The following is a 19503-nucleotide window of genomic DNA, read 5'->3' as shown; positions in this document are numbered from 1 at the left end:
AACGAACTTTGAGATCCTTAGATATGAATGCCCAAAATTTGGACTGCGTTTGTTCTATCCTAGCATGTTTTTTTCCAGGAGGATATAAAGTTTGCAACGAAATCTTCTTTCCAGGTTGGAAGAATGGATTAGGAAGTTCTAGTCCAAAATTTGAGGCCCCAAAAATACTCCTAGCTAGGTTTTACATGAGGGAGTAAATGTCCCTTTTGCTCCTAAGGAGCATATAATCTTTTCAAAGGAAAAGGCTTGATTGGTACATTGTATAACCATTTTTAACAATCCAATGTCATATGACATGAAGCATTCCTGCCCGCAGCATTTCAGTAGTGTGAAATGTATTTGATTAGTGGTTCTGTTAACATGCATGAATCAAACTCTCTGGATCCTCCCATTATAAGCAGCAATCTAGATACACAAAGATATCTCAGGCATACCTTAAACGGAGGCAAACTAGATACACAAAGATATCTCAGGCATACCTTAAAAGGAGGCAAACTAGATACACAAAGATATCTCAGGCATACCTTAAAAGGAGAAAACAAAAAACTGTTAGACATAGCTTTTTGCAAGGAGTTATTTGATTATAGAGGGTAGCTACTTGCAAGGTCTGGTGCTCCTCTCTCTATAAAAGTAAACAATAAGGGATCCAGAAATATGATCCAGGGTGCATCAATTACTCTGAGAAACGTTGAGGTGGGATAACACGAGCTCCGCAGCCTTCCATCCTGAAGCTATTGATTTTCCGACAGAGAGTCCACCTCTATGGTTACCTGCATACTTAAAGAATAAGCCACTTAAATCTCCCTTATACCTTGAGCATTCTTTTGAACTTTAAAGCTGCATTAACAAGTCATCTAGTTCATGTTGCAGGTAGAAGGAGCTTTATTTTATATATATATATATATATTGGGCAATGATCTAATGCAACAGTTGTATCATAGTATAATGCAACCACACTTCTAGAAAACCATGTTTGTGGAATTTGCATGGCCCAAAATTTTGCGCACACACTCCCTTCATCTCAATAATGAGTACAAAAAAAACAAAAAGTTCAATTGGAACCCTAGATATGCTCAAAATGAGTCCCTTCCAACAACAAATCTAGACCATTCATTTGGTGAAATTCAAGATCTTAGCATTTACAAACTCAAAATCATTTTTTCTTTTTTAACATTGTTCATCTAATGATAATAATGTCATCTAAAAAATTGGAAAAGAAAAATTCCTTTTAAGGCGTAGATCTAAGCATCTTATCAAAATGGACTGCCTATGTTAATTGGGCTAAAAAAATACTTTCTAGGTTGTGTTGTTAAATTTTTCTTTTTCGTGGTTATTCATTATTTTTTTTTGGGTAAAGTCAGTGGGGAAGAAGGCCCCCTACCGGTTTTTCATTAAAAAAGCAGAGAAAAACAATTAAGATACAACCCTATGGTAGGGAAATTGCGTCAGATCATGTAATAAAAGAGAGGAAAGAAAATTTGGTTGTCTATGGTGCCACATAGTAGTATCAGGGCCAACAGCTGCCCTCTTAGCTAGGGCATAAGCAACCATGTTAGCCTCACGAAAGACATGTGTGATGGACCATCGATGAGAAATAAGTCTGATGCAACAATTGTCAACAATCGTCTTAAGTCTCCATGGAGCATTGCATCGATTCTGAATGACATTCACAAGCAAGGCCGAGTCACTTTCAATTTGGATTGGAAAGCGATTACTTTGAATAACCAATTGAACTCCTTCCTCAAATGCCAAGAATTCTGCATGGTTATTAGAAGCAAAACCAAAATGCTTTGCAAAAGCAGCAATAAAACCCCCCTCACTGTTCTTGATAACTCCGCCACCACCTGCTAAACTTGGATTTCTCAAGGGAGCACCATCAATATTGAGTTTGTAATCATGAGTCTCAGGAAAAGACCACGCTACCGAAGTAAAGGGCTCAGCCCTCTGCTGCTGCCAAGTTATCCGAAGGTTACCAATGATGGCCTTTTCTGATAAATGAAAAGACCACTTCTTAACTTCTGCTAGTGCCTGAACATACAGGGTAATTCTTTTCACAATAAGTTCTCTCCTGGTGAGTCTTGACTCAATAACTCTTCTGTTGCGCTCTTCCCATAAAAACCAAATAGCAGTAAAAGAGATGGAAGACCAAATATTACGAAGTCCATGTGATTTAAACCAGAAGAGCAACCACCACCTAAGTAAATCAGGGATAGAGGTACCAAGGACACACCTTTTTCCACATCTCCAAGCGAGTTATCTCCATACAGCCTGCGCAAAGGCATATTGGAATAATAGATGAAAAAGATTGCCATCATGGTTACTACAAAAGGGACATAAAGAGTCCAGTCGCATGCCTCACTGCTGTAGTAAGAATGAAGTGGGTAATCGATTATGCAAGGCCAACCATGAAAACCATTTCGCCCTTGGGTGGCATTTGGAGGACCAAAGTTCACGGAGGATAGGCTGTGATGAACCTTGATGCCTAATAAAATCCCATGCCCTTTTAATAGAGAATGATCCATCAACAGAATAAATCCAGACCAGTGAATACTTCTTGGGCTGTAGAGGAAAAGTATAATTCTCAACCTCTCTCCATATATTCCTCAAAGAATTAGATGCGGGATGCATCAGAACCCAAGCTTGAGGAGCTCCTCTGATAAAGTCTGACACCCTCCTCCCTACAGCAGCCCCCATATACTCCTGAGTGTTATCGTGGAGGTCTGAAAGTGGCTGACCTGCTAACTATGGGTCCATCCAGAAATCCACCATCTGACCATTACTAATATTCCACTGTACATTGCCTCTAAAATGAAATAAGCCAAGTAAAATCCCCTTCCATGCATGAGAACATCCTCTTTTGCCTTCAGCCTCCCAAATAGAGGAATTTCTAAAATATCGATGTTTGAAGAACCGTGCTAACAACGAGGATGGGTTTTCCAAAATCCTTCATGCTAATTTCATTATTCTTGCGATATTGAAATCCACCATATCTCTTACCCCAAGACCTCCTTCAGCCATAGGGAGGCACACCGTTTTCCATTTTATAAGATGAATACCTTTTTTTTCTTATTCCCTAGCCCATAAGAAGTTCCTCTATAGTCTTTCTATCATATTACAAGTTTTCTTTGGAAAAATAAAGGATAATAACCAGAAAATCGAAGACGCCCCCAGTACAAACTTAAGCAACTGAAGTCAACTGGCATATGAGAGGCATAAAGGCTGCCAAGACCCGATCTTACCGATCACCTTACCCACCAGACTATGACAATAACTGTGCCTCAAATGTCCACGAATAATGGTAGACCTAAATAGCGGACAGGAAGAGACCTTTCAACAAACTTTAACTCCCTCAGAATTCTCCCCCATCCCCCCCGTGGTGCACCAAAGAAAAAGACCTTGCTTTTTAGATGAGTTCAGAATCTGACCAATGCTCCTCTCAAACTTATGCATAAGTTCACGCATAGCTGTGGCAGTAGAGATGGATGCCTCACAGAAAATAAGCACATCATCAACATAAAAGAGATGAGAAACCCCAAAGTCACACCCTGAAGGAAACACCCTGGGAACCATGCCTTGCAACATAGCACAATCAAGTTGTCTGCTAAAAAGATCCATGACAAGCAAAAAAAGATAAGGAGATAGAGGGTCCCCTTGCCTCAAGCCTATCTTACCTTTAAAAAAACCTTTGGGTTAGCCATTCCTCAAGACAGATAAAGAAGTAGTGTAAATACACAAGTGAACCCAAGAAACAAATAGGTTAGGAAAACCCAAAGCATGCATCCTACCCATTATAAAATCCCAGGATACTCTATCATATGCACTGCTCAATTCGATTTGCAGACACATTTTAGGCCGATTTGAGTTCCTATAGCAAAGAGACATAAGTTCGTTTGCCATGAGAATGTTATCAGTGATAAGCCTACCTTTAAAAAATGCCTAGGGTCAATAAAATCAGCAAGAACAACTCGTAGGCGATAAGAAATTTTTTGCTGATGGTTTTGTATAAAACATTACACAACCCTATAGGTCGAAAGTCTTTCATCACCCTAGGTGCATCCGCTTTAGGAATCACACAAATAAAGGTGGAATTGATTTGCTTGAGCAGCTTACTCTTAGTGAAGAAATGTTTAAGGGCCAAAAAAGATCCTTTTTAATGACTTCCCATCCAACCTTGTAGAATTCCACTGAAAAGCCATCTAGTCCTGGAGCACTTTCATTTTTCATGTCCCAAATGTATGCTTTAATCTCCTCCATAGATACTGCATCCACTAGTATGTCCTTCTGAGAAGAATTAAGATGGAATGGCGGCAAGACCTGATAAACCATGTGAAGGTCAATATTGCTCTCCTGAGCCAATAGGTCTTCAAAATAGCCAATCCTATGATTTTCAATATCATCCTCAGTAGACAAGAGATTACCATTCTGATCTTTCAAAGAGATAATTCTATTAGTCCTCCTCCTAAGCACAATTGATAAGTGAAAATCTTTGGTGTTGGAGTCTCCCTCTTTTAACAAATTTTGTGATGATTTTTACCTCCAGAATCTTTCTTCATTGGGCAGAAGAGTTTGCAATTTCTGAGTATACTCTTTTTCCTGAGTCTGCAATGTCTCATTGGAAGGATCCATGCGTAGACTATCATGCAGAGATGATAATTGGTGACGATCTATAGCAATGGATTCCCCAACAAAGCCAAACACCTCCTTGTTCTACAACCGTAGGTCAGCCTTGAGCCTCTTAAGTTTAGCCACAAAGCGATATATGGGAGTACCCCCCACTTGACCTTGCCATGAATTACAGATAACATCTAGAAAACCTTGATGCTGTCCCACATAGAGAAATACTTAAAAGGTTTGGGCCGAACTGGACCCAGATCCGAAATAGAGATGAGTAAGGGACATTGATCTGAGGTATCTTTAGGGAATAACTGGACTTTGAATTCAGAGAAGGCAAAAATCCAATCAGTAGTTGCTAATGCTCGGTCCAACCTTCTTCGAATGCATCTTCTGCTCAACTGGTTATTAGACCAGCAGAACCATCCTCTGACTACACCAAGATCAGCAAGAGTGTATATTCTAACATTTGGATCAAACAAATGGCCCTAACATGGTTTTTGAAGGTTGTTGCATTATACAATGATACAACTGTTGCATGAAATCACTACCCATATATATATATATATATATATATATATATATATATATATATATATATATATATGAAAAATTCTTCCCAATGCCTATAAGAGAAAATGAACAGTGATTTCACCTACCCTCATCACCGTCCAAAGTTCATTGCACGGTCACGATTGTCTGGTAGTGTTTCATTTTTTATCTACAAATTGGAATGATCTGAAATTTGGAGCGTGTGTACATCTTAGTGATGCACACCTAATAAAAATATATAAAAAATAATTCGTGAAATAAAAATTGATCAAAATACCCTCAAAACTTTTCGGGGGTATTTTGGTTAATTTTTTTCATGTAAAATATTTTTTTGATATTTTTCGTAGATTCATCTATTTTTGATGACCACACTCTCCAATTTTCAGGTCATTCCGATTTGTAGAAAAAAATTAAAAATGAAACACTACCGGACAATCATGACCGTGCGATGAACTTTGGACGGTGATGAGGGTAGACGAAATCACTGTTCATTTTCACCTATAGGCATTTTGTAGTATCTTCCGATATATATATATATATATATATATATGTATTTATATATTTATTTATTTTGCATAGTTCAGTAGTAAGAATCAAAGTTGAGAAGTAGTGCTGGTAAGTGTCCAAGCCCGATTCCTAATTGTGTTATATAGTCAACACTTCGCTGCAATACCTCACTACTGCTGCATTCCATGGTGTTAGCACATTGTAGAAAGTGAAAGACAGCTAAATTTTCCAGGTAAATGGCAGCAAATGAATTCACAAGAAAAAAAAAATACTTTTTTATGAACCACAATTGCTTCAACATGTCAATGACCTCAATTTTTGGAGCACCTCATGCTCGACATATCTACACCCGTACAGACACGCACCGTGTGCTCACACAGTCCTTGTCTGTCCAGGACTGTTTGGCGAGCCTCAAAAGAACAAAGTACACATCTTTTTGTCTCCATAGCCAAAGGGTATACACCTTTCCCTATGGTAAAGCATCTATTGCATTCCACTGCATGAAAAACCATTGCTGAAATATTTAGAACCCTATATCATATTCAATATTTTATTTTTGTGAGTGCATGCATTGGTGTGAGAGGACTGCAACTTTTTGAGATCCTTCATGAAAATCCTTCAGCATTGCATAGGAAGCCATGCATAAAAGTAAAGAATTGACAAAATGCATGGTTCTACATGTTCGGATGAAGGATTTTCACGTGGTGGCATGCAGTAGATGCTTCATGGGGGAGCAGGGGGGAGACAGTGGAAGCCAACTTAGCATCTATATCACCTTTACCTCTTTGTTGAAGCCCTAGAGATACTCATGAGTGATGGAAAACTTGAGTAGTTGGACTTGGACTTGCCTAAGTTACTTGGGCTTGGCAGGCTGCCAAGTTCCAAAAGAAAAAAAGTATAGGAACTGGCCAGAAGAGGCCCAGTCTGCCCAATTTGAAACAATATATTTTTTCTCTTTTTTTGTTTGGACTCAGCCGAGTCAGCCCCACTTGACTTGGGCTCAGGACCCTAGCAAGTTGCAACCAGTGTCCTTGTTTTCAACACTGCATGAAACTAATATCTTTTCCTTTTCAAATTATTTCCAAAACAACCTCCTAGTACACATAATTATTACAGCACTATGGATAAGATTAGAGTTGGATGCTATTCTCACATAAAGATTGAATAGACTCACTGGATACAGAATGGACCCACTTCATATGACCTGAATAAGTTAATGACTATATATGCCCAATAATTGAGGTAGTATAACCACTGCAAAACAAAACCCTTCACTGGGTAACTGGGACTGCCTTTTAAGCAGTTCACATTTAGAATCTCTCTCTCTCTCTCCCTCCTGAAATAAATTTCCTCTATGATTCCTTTTTAAATTTTGTAGTTTATAAAATAAACATGTAAAAAACAGACTGACTAGGTTACTTGTCCATTGAAACACAAAATCAAGCAGAAGATTTCCTATTTGACTGCCGCTCCAGTTCTGATAACATGTCTTTAGAGATTTCACATCCTTTAGGTTCATCATAAACTCTTCAAATAATTTGAATATAAAAGAAAGCTTGAGCCATGAACTAGGCTAAATAATGAATATGATAAAATTAGAGTCAAATACTCCTAACTGTAGAATTCCCTTATCTAAATGCAATTTATGCCTTACCTTAGGCAGAATGTGAAGAGAAGTCATGCATTTTATTTTAGGACATACGACCTTCGTTTGTGACCCTGAAGGATTTTTAGGGCAGGGAGAGGTAGAGGGAAGTATCACCAATAGGTCCATATGTTTTTACTGTAACAGATTATTCATGTGCAAGAGAAGGTAGCTTCATCAGTACTGACAAAAACCAATAAGCAAGAACATCAAAGCTAACTCTGCATCTCTTGCTTCTAGGTGGATGTTATAGAAAAAATTGGGCAAACAATTTTAACTCCATGATGAAATTAAGGGTACCACTTTGACCATTCAGGATGCAGGTATGTCTTCAGCATTAATTCTCCTTCAACTTTGTCATCCAACATTTGGATCATCGACTCAGGTTCCTTTAATCCATGCACGAAGCTCTACCAAATTTACCCTTTTCCAACCACCCTCAAGTAAAACATGTTAATTCTTGCTGATGGTTCTTCTACATTAAGTTCTAGGGTCTAGAATGATGGACTCACGCCCATCGCTGTCATTTCCCATTACTCCGCACACTCCTAGACTTTCAATTGACATCTCACTTTTATTACTTTCTTTCATTTACATTCTCTATTCAGGGTCTGAAGAATGGAAGAAGAGTGGTGAGGGGTGTGAGTCTCAGTTCACAGTTCACTGCTTTGGGGTAGACTTCAGCCCTCAACAGTGAAAAGGGAGGCAATGAGGCCAAACATCTTTGACATCTATGCCAAGTCACTGTTCTAGTCGAAATCTTAACGTTACAAGCTCACCCTTTTTCTTTTGACCGATATGATTCTAGTGGTACTTGTCAATTGTCAGACTCATTTAAAACTCTGGCAACAAGCAATAACAGTCCTCGTGATGCTCTTTTCACTTAAAGATTCAGATGTTTACGGATCCACATCTGTGCATATTGCTCTGGTTATAGATATTTTGTTCTTTAGCTCAGGAAGGATAGAATGCGTACCATTTCCAAGATTTTTCTACAAAATGATTACTGCTCAAATGAATTCAAAATGGGGGCGTTCTGTTAGATTGTGTAATTAACTCCAGTAACAATGAGATGCAATAGTTTTGGACACTTCTAATGTGCTAGTGAACTTGTCCAAAACTCCCTAGCAGAATGGGTCGCAGCTTGCAATGGACATCCTAAAAGTCATTAGCTAGCTGCCTTATTAACTACATGTTACCTTGCAAATATCTGCTTGCCAAACTATCTCCAGAAAGGAAACTAACAGTTCAAACCAACTTATTTCACGTGTGTCATTCGGTGTATCTGTTATGTTCATGGGTCCAAAAAAGAACATGATAAATGACAAACCAGATCTTCTACACATTTTTTTTTTGCGTATTCTCATTTGACAAGGATACAAATTTTATGCCCTCTCAAAAGAAGTCATGCCTCTTTAAAAGTCATCTTGGTAGTAAACTGAAACAGTTCACCTTGATGTGCGGCTTTAATGGCAACATAATGGTTTCTAAAGGTAACTGGGACTACATAATTGAAGTGTCAAGATAATTGGGAATATAATTAATGCATACTTGGTTATAAAGGTGAATATATTATAATTGGGAATATAATTAATGCATGCATGGATGGATATCCAATGCAATGGATCTTGTGTAGCAACATGGCGGTACATTTTATCTACGCTACAAGCGCAATATGGATCCTGGATTTCCTTCTGCCTGATTTTATAAAACCCAGGTTTCAAACAAAAAAGGCTGTTTTGCACCCCTATTTCATTGCGAACCAAGGTTTCCAACTACACCATTTGGGCCCAATTCGGGGTTCAGGAAAACCCTAGGAGGAGTAGGTTTTCCCAAAACGTGGGTTTTCTTTTTTCTCCCTACCACTAAATGAGTTGACGAAACCTGTTGACAAAAACATCACTCAACAGTAAAATAGAAACACTAAATGGAAATAATTAACACCAAAGGCTAAACTTGCCTGCATAAAAGAATCCTGGAAGATTTTGTTCCATTTTCTCTATAGCTTTAAGAACCATGTCGTAATTGTGTCCATACAAGGGAAATGCATCACCCCAATACACGTGCCTGGCCAAAATTTTGTCAGCTCTCCATCAAAGAACTATAATTACGAAGAATACAGATTGTGGAAAAATAATAGACTTAATGATGATTTTGTAAACTTCTGTCCATAAATTACCTCACAAATGTAGGCGCACCAACTACACCCAACAATTTTTTAAGATCACAAGTGACAACCTCTCTCAATTCATCTCTGAAAAAATGACCATAGCAACTCAAATAATAAGAACAAATTAGCAAGCAAAAGAATGAAATAAATAAGCACATCAATAATCATATCAGGAAGAAAAAATTTGAAAGAAAGCCCAAGCCTCACGTACAATGAAGCACTTGCTAGATTTCTATTCCGACTTCCTCCTACAAAGGTAGTATACAGATACTGATCCTTTGGAGCCCTATCAGGAAACATCATGGAAGAAAAGAGCGTGCCTGTGATTACAACAGTTATGCTTAAATTGGCTACAAATGTCACCAATATGAAAGCACTAAACAGTTATAAGGATGAAATAGTATCAAAATACTAGAATGTAAGAGCAAATAAAGGACAACATGAAGCAATTCACTCAATTCAACATAGGCTTACCTAGGGTTCTCAACCCACTGCCTTGCTCCTTGGAAGGAACTAAGACACCAAATCCTTCAAGGGGTAGCTTGACATTTTCTTTCTTGAAGGTAGTAACTATAATTGATAGTGGCAAATACATCACCTGATCATAAATGATCCGGTTAAGTAAGTCGGAACACTCAACTAAATATCAGAAAGATTAAACACAAGAACCTACACAAAGCCACGAGTTATATGTTGGAAATAAAAGGAATAAGCTTTTATTGTATTTGATGGACAGCATCGTCATTTATCATTTGTTTAATCCTTATGTGTCTTATATCTCTAAATAAGGGAAACAATTAGAGTTATTACTTAATATTATAAGAAGGGTAGAGGTCACAAGTACCCCTAAGCCACTCACTTTCCCTCTCTATCTCTTTATCTCTCACACTTCTCTCTCTCTCTCTCCCTTCATCTTTATTTACTTCTCTTTCTCTCTCTGGATCCTACCAAACAGTTTTATTCTCAACTTCAATTTCAACGTGGTATAAGAGCACGACGACCAGTAAGGATGATACGAGGTAATGTAGCATATTTTTGTAGCACGGAACTGTAGCATGTTACTGTAGCAAGGTCGATCTTCAAAAAGGTGCACATGAACTATGTTTGGGCCTGACGTCGAAAAATTAAAATGAATTTTTAGACCTCTCTAGATGTTTTATTTTAAGGATTTTTAAATAAGAAAAATCATGTTTTAGATTTATTTAATTTAAAGAGGAAAATAAAATATTTAATGGATTTATAAAAATCTTTTTATCATTCTAAATTATAATATAGGGTGTGGGACCCATTGGGACTTTGGGCCCACAACAAATAAGCCCACTAGTTGAGGCGTGGGGCCCACATGGCTATCCATGTGTGAGGTGCCCCACTCCTTTCCTTTTTGTGTAGCTTGTGTGCTAAGCCACCTTTTTGATTGGAAAAATAAGGGAAAGTGTTATTTAGAGAATTTGATTGATTTTAAATAGGAAAGTGTAGAAATTAATTGAAATTGATTTTACAAAAAGATAGTATTTTTTGTACACAATATTTGATGAGAATAATGTTATGGAAACTGAGGGATAATGGTTTTACGTCATTCCTTAATCATGGTGGCTAATCCAATGAATAAATGGATGGGATCCCTTCACCCCACAGGTCTCTATGATCAAAGGTCAAGATTGAGTCTCATAATGATGGCAAAATCCTAACCCCAAAAACCCTAGCCTCTATATTATAAATATTCTCAAAGGGGTTCTTTTCTCTACACCTTTTGATTAGTCTCTCTCTCTCTCTCTCTCTCTCTCTCCGAATTCTAGGGTAGGCACTCCCGTCTCTATCTCCCTCTCTTTTTCTCTCAACTTAGCTTAGGATTTAATTGTCGAAGGTAGAACCCTATGGATGGCACACCTAAGCAAAAAGGGGCCACGCCCTAGCCTATGTGCGTTGAGATTTGCTCATGTGTTGAGCCTTGATTAAAGCCGTATCCCATGTCATGCTCTCAAGAGGTTTTGCCTAGGCTTACCGAGCTATGAGACAGTTAGACTGAGATCTCGTGCGCCATTGGTGGAGAAGATCCGGTGTAGAGTATATGAAGTCTTTGGGGGTAACCTGAGGCAAGGTATTCGGTATTACTCCATTTAATGCTTTCTTGAATTCATTCATAGTGTCAAGTAATTTTCAGATTTATTTTATGAATGAATTTTTGTTTTGATGGCAAGCAAGTGAGAGTCCTTGGCATTCTTTGTATTTTTTATTGATTCATATATTGTATTTGAACACTTGTAAGTGATCCGGGTAGTGAAATAAAGAAAAGAAATAAATTTTTTAACGGTATATACTTGCCCGGATCACATAGTCCTACTTTCACTGCACAAACCCAGTACGACACCTACTAGGAGGTACAAGTTAGCTTAAGTGGAAGACTAAAAAAGGGCAAAAGGTAGGCCCAAAAGCACGTGGTTGGAACTAGTGAGAAAAGATATGGGGACTTATGACCTCACTGAGGGTATGGCGAATGGCGGATCAGGATTCGAGTAGCTGATTGAAATTAATTGGAAAAAAGCTCCGACGACGATGATGATGATGATGCATAAAATATATAGAAAATGCCTGAATATGATTTATAAAGGAGAATTCCTAGACAACCCCCGCTCTTACTAAACCTGGGCCTTCCAAATCCCTAGGTGCCAGCATAGGCGCCAGGTGGCCTAGATCCCCCTGGCCACCTTGGCACTGCCCAAGGTTTCTCTTGACACTACTGAAAATATTTTTTATCCCTCCAATAAACTCTTAGTTGGGGTTGATTTGATTACACAAAATGATCATTTTTTTTGTTGCTTGTCTAATTTATCAAGTTATATGCAAGATTCAACATATAAAATACTTCATAAAAAACATGCTTCCCAATAGTTTCAATTTTGTAGGCAAAAGGTTTTTGTTTTGAAGGCAAAAGGTTGCTAACTCTGAAAGCACTTATGGCTTCTATCAAGGTGCTTAATGCTATGCTAGACATTGTAAAAGAATTAGGGCAAAAAGATAGCATACAAATTCTTCTTAAAATTGAAATAAAGAATGACTTGTAATAAGTAGATTAAAAACTCTGGTGTTTGATGAGAAAGAATTTTACATCGAACTAGTGAACTTTCCTATGATATAGAGTTCCACATCAAGCAATTTTAAGAAAATGAATTCTACATCAAAACTGTAGCATTTCGATAGCTAAAGCCATTCAAGTAAATGGATCACTATATCCTAGGCAGGACTGCTATATATGCCTAAGTCCAAGCCTTTTTTAGGAAACAATAAGAAATGGCTTGACAGCCACTATGTAATTACCACTATCACAGATGTAGAAACACTATCATGAGGGGCAAATGTAACAAGTAAAATATATTCAAAGGAGCCTTGTAAAGAACACGGAATCACTATTGCAGAATGGCATTTGCCTTTTCATATACTCAAGAACACAATATCACAATTGCATCATTTCTAAACATCACTTCTCAGAAAAAATGAAAAAGAAAAAAAAGAGAAAATGGTAGAATTCCAGTAAATGTGGAAACCAGTTTCAATAAGTATATCATCAAGATTCACTAATTGCAGAATCGAGAATCACTAAATATTGGAAACAAGATTCCATAAGTGTTGGAGTCGAGATTCCTAAAATAAGGTCGAGATTCTAGACTTCACAAAAACAGATTCGGGCAACTATGGGTAATACATGATAATTATTTTTCTGATTGTTTGCTACTGCATTACATCTGTCCACATTGATATTCCTCTGAACCATCAAGTTTCCAGCATAAAATATGTAGATAAGGATGAATAAAAAAACGAGCAAATGTATAACAAAATACTTACGAGCAAATGTATAACAAAATACTTACGTTTGGCAGAAAATCAAGCATATATGGCTTTCCACACTTTGAAATTTGCATTTCTTGCATATTACGAATTGGAGCCTGAAGCACAAAGAACATGCTTAAGAAAATGACACCATATCAACATGCACGTACGAACATACAAATATATATGTAAACGCGGAAATATGTAGACACACGTATTAACATATGTATGTTAGGTGTGTATATTTCATGGAATATGGTAGAAGTTGACAGAAAGTGAGACCAATGAGAATGTCAAGATGACATCTCAGGGACTTAAGCTCCCATTAACTAGTAGTATTACATTCTAATGTCTCCACCTTTAGTGAGTTCATCACCTAATTCATTTCCACTTCTAGAAACATGATGGAAATATGTACATCTTGAAATATGCATAGATCTAAAGATGGTTGGAGATTATGACGCTTACAATAAAATTAGTTAGCTTGATACCTATTTTCCTTTCATTCTCTTTCATTACCACTCCTACCAATCTGAAAATTCAAAGAACCAGGAGCATAATCATTTTCTTGACTTTTAAAAAAATTCATGTGTATCACTAAATCATTTCATGTAGTCAGTCAGGTTGGTCTGTCCAATATTTTTAGAGACCTTTTGTAAGGCATTAGGCAGAAAGGAAAGAACCATGTATGAGAAACTTACAGTCATTACGACTGCATCAAAAGATTGCTTCAGCAACAACTTCCTCTGGTCGGACTGATTTTTGATGTAAGAAACTGACCAATTGCTAAAGGAATCACCATTACCATCGCCGTAGGATAATGATAATACTTTGGAATGCAGTTTCACGTTCTCATTGCCAAGTTCTTCAGCAAGTTTGTCTGTCAGTGTCTAGAGAGAAAAGGTCCAGTCATTGAATACTAACAGTTCACTGGAATATAGATGTACAGAAAAAGATACACATATGAATCTGTATGACAAAGAATGGATAGAACCCTTAAAATATCTTTTGCAGGCAGCATAAATGAAAATCCTCTGGTACTCAACGCATATATCAACACAAGTACAAGACAATTGAGCATAAGACATAAAGATGCCGTACACATTTTTCGACATAGGCATATTAGTCAAATAAATAAAATAAAGCATGAAGTCAAGCATCCAATGTGGGAAAAAAATGCCTCTTGAAGCCATCATCCTAAGGCATTATGGATATTTTCACAATTCATGCATTGCGTTATCTTTTTATTTACTTTTCATCCCCTTATAATCATTCGAGGACCTTTTAACCAATTGCAAATAAGCCCAAGAATTGCTGGGTTTTGTGGCCTTTAAAGACCGTGAGAGAATGTAAAAATCATTTTTATGGATTACACACTTTAGTAGGAGTTTGTGTTGATTGACTAAGGATTAAGAAATCTATGGCCCTGTTCATGTCTACAACCCTTAACCCTAGGCATGTGACACTACCGAAAAGGGTTTATAGTGGGTCATCCCTCATTAAGGTCAGACAGATGCTCAGGGATGGTTTGTGAGCCAGAAGAACTGTGTCTCCTGTGTGTGGATGTAGGTCGTAAGAGGGAGGGCTAAATCCTCAACAAACTTATGCAAGACCACATGACAACCGCATTATAAAAAAGCAGACTTGAAAAGGGATACATGTACATTTGCATAGAGAGAGTCCCCTTGTAATGTAGTGTGCTTAACTTGCTCTTAACTGAGGGGGGGAGAGGGGGAGGAGGCTATAATCCACAATCTGAGACTATGGTTCCATTGTTTATTGGCTAGCTTGGACGAGCCAATCATGAGCTCTGCATGAGACTGTGGGACATGAGTCTCATTGGGTTGCTTTGAGAAGACAATTGCAGATCATGGTTAGTTACCGAGGTCTCCTCCCTTGCTTGGCGATTCCTTGCAGAACCTCGATTCTCTTGATCCTGGAGCGGATCTCGTCTGAAACTCAATTTACTGTTTTCGAGATCTCAATCCATCTTATAAGGGAACGAGTTCCTTACAATTTAATTTCGCAATCCTGAACATTACAGGATCTAGTTCTTTGGTCTTATGGTTCGTGCTCTAGAGTGCTTTGGGATCTGGATTCCAAAATAACGGAACACAAGCATCGCCATATATGGCATCCAGATCCCACCAATATGGGATCGCTTTAAAGTTCCTTATTTATTTCATTGAAGGACTAAGCCTACATGTTATTGGTTAACAACACCGAGAGCTACATTTTAAAGCCACGGATCCTTATTACCTACACGAAGAACTTGTGTTCTAAGAAAATGGAGCTCGCTCCTATAAAAGTTATTCCTCGCTCCATAATATTTTGGATCATTTTTTCTCGATCTTATGTAATAAAGGAGCTCGATCCCCAACACACATGGACCTCAATCCCGACCTTTAAGGTTGTACGAGCATCGATCCCTAACACAAGGATCATCAGTATAGCTTCGATCCACCGATCCTGCCCCCAATCCCGAAACCATTCCCGTTCCCATACCCAACAACTATGATTTTGACCCATTGCTACCAATCCACTTCTAAATAATTTACTTTTGATATTAGAAATGTTTATGCAATTTTTAGAAAATTTTCAGAATTTGTAAAATTTATTACTGCTATAAAATTCCTCAAAAGGGTATTTTTTAATTTTTGAAAAACTGGAAGGGCACATGTGGGGACTCTTGGATCCAGCTCCACGTGCGCCATCTAGCATTTGGGGGGGGGGAATAGCTGACATGTCACCCATAGGGGTTAGCACGCCCACTCCTTGATTTAAAAAATGTTTGTTTTGAATACATAATTTTTTTTAAAGAATACATTTTAAAAGAAAAGATTGTATCCTTATTTTGTGGGAATTAGTTTCGACCAAATAATATTATCTTTGACGTTCTACAATTTTGAAAAAGAGGTCTAGAAGGTTTTTAAATTGGTCTAATCCTATTTGAACTAGAAGTGGACATGGGTCAAATCTTGAGGGAATAATGTTCCTAATATTCTTCTTTAAATCATGATGGCTGATTTGTGGGATATATGACTCATATTTGTTTCTCTCTCACCTCACAGATTTTCTTAATTCCTATTGGTCAAAGTGAATAATTGGATAGGCATACCTGGGGTGTCTTGGGGCCTCGATAAGGAGGTGAACCCCCTTTCATTCTTTGCACCTTTTTGGAGCCTCTCCTTCACGCCCCAAAATTCTCTCTTATTTCTATTAAGTTCTTGTCTCTCTCCTCCCTCTCTCTCTCGATCGATAAAAGTGGCATGTGAAAGAATAGCATGCCAAAGAAACCTTAATTAGGGTTCGGAGAGTGAGAAGGGTACGTCTAACCCCAAAAGGGAGGTGCCTTCTTAAGGCGTGCCCAAGATGTTCAAAAAGGGGTGTTCTACCAAACTCTAATTGTTTATTATGCTCTGCAAACATAGTTGTTGGAAATGCCTGGGAACCCGAATCGTTTCAAGAGCCAGAATCTCGCCTGGCCAGAAGTTTCCCGTTGTAGGAATCGTTGTCCGTACAATAGAAATCGCTAGGAATGAGATTCCTAATTTTTAGGAATCGAGTATCGATCGGAATAGGTCCAAGTTTCATCCACATATGGAATCGAGATTCCCATCCCCCCGAGTTTGACACTCCAAGTGTTAAGTTTCTCTAATACATGGAATCGAGTTTCCGACATATGCGGAATAAAGTTTCCGATACACATGGAATCGAGTTTTTGATATACGTGGTATTGAGTTTTCGATATACGCAGAATCGAGTTTCCATCATTTATGGAATCGTGCTTCTAACATATTAGGAATCGAGTGTCAATCATCTATGGAATCGTGTCTCTAACATATTTGGAATCAAATTTTTGAACTATGTGGATAAGAGATCCATGTTGGTTTGAGATCGAGAATTAGAATAGCGGAATAGAGTTTCCGACATCACTTGATTCGAGTTTCTGACATATGTGGTACATAGATATGTTGCTGTGTAGAGTCGTGATTCCTACATATTTGGAATCAAGTTTCTGAAGTATTGAAGGGGCAAGTTGGTCAGGAGTCACTGGGTAGAATTTTTAGACATTAGGAGTACTGCAATACCATTTAGGAAGTGTCGGGTGTCACTAGATTGTTTAGACTTTAGAGTTTAGAGTTTAGACATTAGAGGAGTTTGGGTTTTCTCAAGCTCAAGCCATGACAGTGTGTGGTATAGGGGCCCATAGGCATTGTCGCAGCTGCAAGGCTGCATGTTGTGCATGAAGGAAAGATGGTGGCATCGACATGTGTTAGTGTATCATCTGAGAGAGAATGTGGTTGGCAAAGTTAGCACTGAAACACTAACTTACCCCTTGAAGAGAATAAACTATCAAATTTAAATATTTAGACTTTTTAAAGTACTAAGTTACTAACTACTAAACATGATGGTGATGTCTTTTTCAGGTAACAAAGGCGGCTATAATTTAATACTATCAGACCATTTGAAGTTTAGATTTTTTTGGAATAGATTTTTTGGAATTAAGAGGACATGGCCACGTGATCATTAAGAGTTATTTAGAGTTAAGAGTTAAGATTAAGTAATCCACATCTTTACCCTCATTAAAAAGCACATAGCTCGGTTTGTTACTTTTGCACTAAGTTTTTTTATTAATATTTTTTGTTTAGGAGAACATGTGTTTTATGTGAATTCCTTTTTATTTATTTGTTTAAGAGAAGTAGTCCCTAGTCGCTGCTAGACCAAATCATGAAATTATCTCGAGATGGACACCTAATTGCAAGTTACAAGCAATGATCTTATACATGTTCTTTTTCACTTAATCACATGATACAAGATGCAAGTATTTTCTACTCATCTTTTTCATAACTATTGAACACTCCGTAATTGTGAAATGCATTCCACAAAGAGATTGTAAGAATTTTATAGTAATTCATACTTAAATATTCCACATCTTCTCGCTCATTATGACAGGGCACATAACACCGTATCTTTGTTTTGCACTATGATTTTTAATAATAAATTTTATTTTTGAGAACATCATTTATCTTTGAAACCATTTTTTTTGTTTAGGAGAAGCAATCCCGAGTCCGCACGACACCAGAGCATCAAATTTTTGGAGTTGGAGTTGAACTATATACAAGTTACAAGATGCAATTTTCTTTTACCATTTAATTCAAGTATTGACCAATAAAAAATGAAGTGTACTATGTTTGATTAAGTTTGGGACATAATCCACTGAGAGATTGCATATAAATGCATCCTTAGCTTATTTCACCAACATGTGGACTGCGCACTAAGTCAAGAGAGCACTATGGCTTACAGATGGTCCTCCCTTCACCCAAGATAGTGTGATCTATAGCTTGCCGCTGGCGTTTCCTTCACCCAAGATAGTGTGATTGTCAATGTGATATTGGGTTCCCCCATACTGATTGGTGGTCTTGCTGAAATGTTGGGAGTTGGGACCAGTATATGTGGTTCTTGTGACTTTATTTATTAGAGGTTTTGTCCGAGACAATAGGAGATTGAGAGTGAAACCTATTATTGTTATTTTCTATTTTTCTTTGCTTTTTATATGCTTTTAGTTTCTCCCTTCATGAAAGCAAGCTAGTAAAAGAGAGAGAAAGTCCATTGAGAGAGATAGGATATATAAAAAAAATGGAAGAAGCAAGAGAAAGTCCATTGAGAGAGGATATATAAAAAAAATGAAAGAAGCATAACAGGGGAGTGGGAGAAAAAGGGGAGTGAGAGAAAAAGACTGACAACGGGTAGAGAGAGAGTAGAGAGAGATTAGCATGGGGACGAGGGAAAGAGAGAGTAGAGAGACGGTTGCTAAGAATTAGCATAAGAAAGAAATTTCAAGAATGTCATGAGCAAATACATGGTAGATGACCCATGAAAAATTAAGGAAAGTGGGTACAAGTAAAAAATTTCAAGTAAGACAACTCAATACAAAATTTCATTAACAAATGCTTATTAAAATGAAATGAGACTTTAAAGTTAATATAGATGACCCATGATAAAAGGAAAGTGGGTTCCTAAAAAAATAAAGGAAAAATAGAAAAAACTAAGCTGGATATAGAGAAGGAAACAATTTATGTGTTTCATATGAGAAAATAGTGATCCTATATGACCCTGCCACAAATAGTGGTGCGAAACATCTTAACTCAAATCATAATTTAAAATATAGCGCATTAGTTTCATTTCTTTT

General features: G+C 37.5%; 1 protein-coding gene across 22 annotated transcripts in view; it reads right to left on the bottom strand.

Annotated features, from left to right (window-relative positions):
* Nucleotides 1–318: 318 nt before the first annotated feature.
* The window catches only part of HEMG2 (Flavin containing amine oxidoreductase family), a 139148-nt gene continuing 119963 nt past the window's right edge, over nucleotides 319–19503 (bottom strand). For all 22 annotated transcript variants that reach the window (XM_088869803.1, XM_088869788.1, XM_088869799.1 and 19 more), the window contains 7 exons: nucleotides 14012–14200; nucleotides 13352–13426; nucleotides 9960–10083; nucleotides 9697–9805; nucleotides 9495–9569; nucleotides 9276–9382; nucleotides 319–770 (listed from right to left, as the gene is read on the bottom strand). In XM_088869803.1, the coding sequence (XP_088725929.1) occupies nucleotides 670–770; nucleotides 9276–9382; nucleotides 9495–9569; nucleotides 9697–9805; nucleotides 9960–10083; nucleotides 13352–13426; nucleotides 14012–14200 (780 nt within the window). In that variant the 3' untranslated portion in view covers nucleotides 319–669. The remainder of the gene's footprint in view (nucleotides 771–9275; nucleotides 9383–9494; nucleotides 9570–9696; nucleotides 9806–9959; nucleotides 10084–13351; nucleotides 13427–14011; nucleotides 14201–19503) is intronic.

The sequence above is a fragment of the Amborella trichopoda genome, chromosome 6 (assembly GCF_054954075.1).
Source record: "Amborella trichopoda isolate Santa Cruz 75 chromosome 6, AtrichopodaSantaCruz75HAP2 v2.0, whole genome shotgun sequence".
In the NCBI taxonomy this organism is placed as follows: Eukaryota; Viridiplantae; Streptophyta; class Magnoliopsida; order Amborellales; family Amborellaceae; genus Amborella; species Amborella trichopoda.
This window is presented reverse-complemented; position numbering and strand designations above follow the sequence as displayed.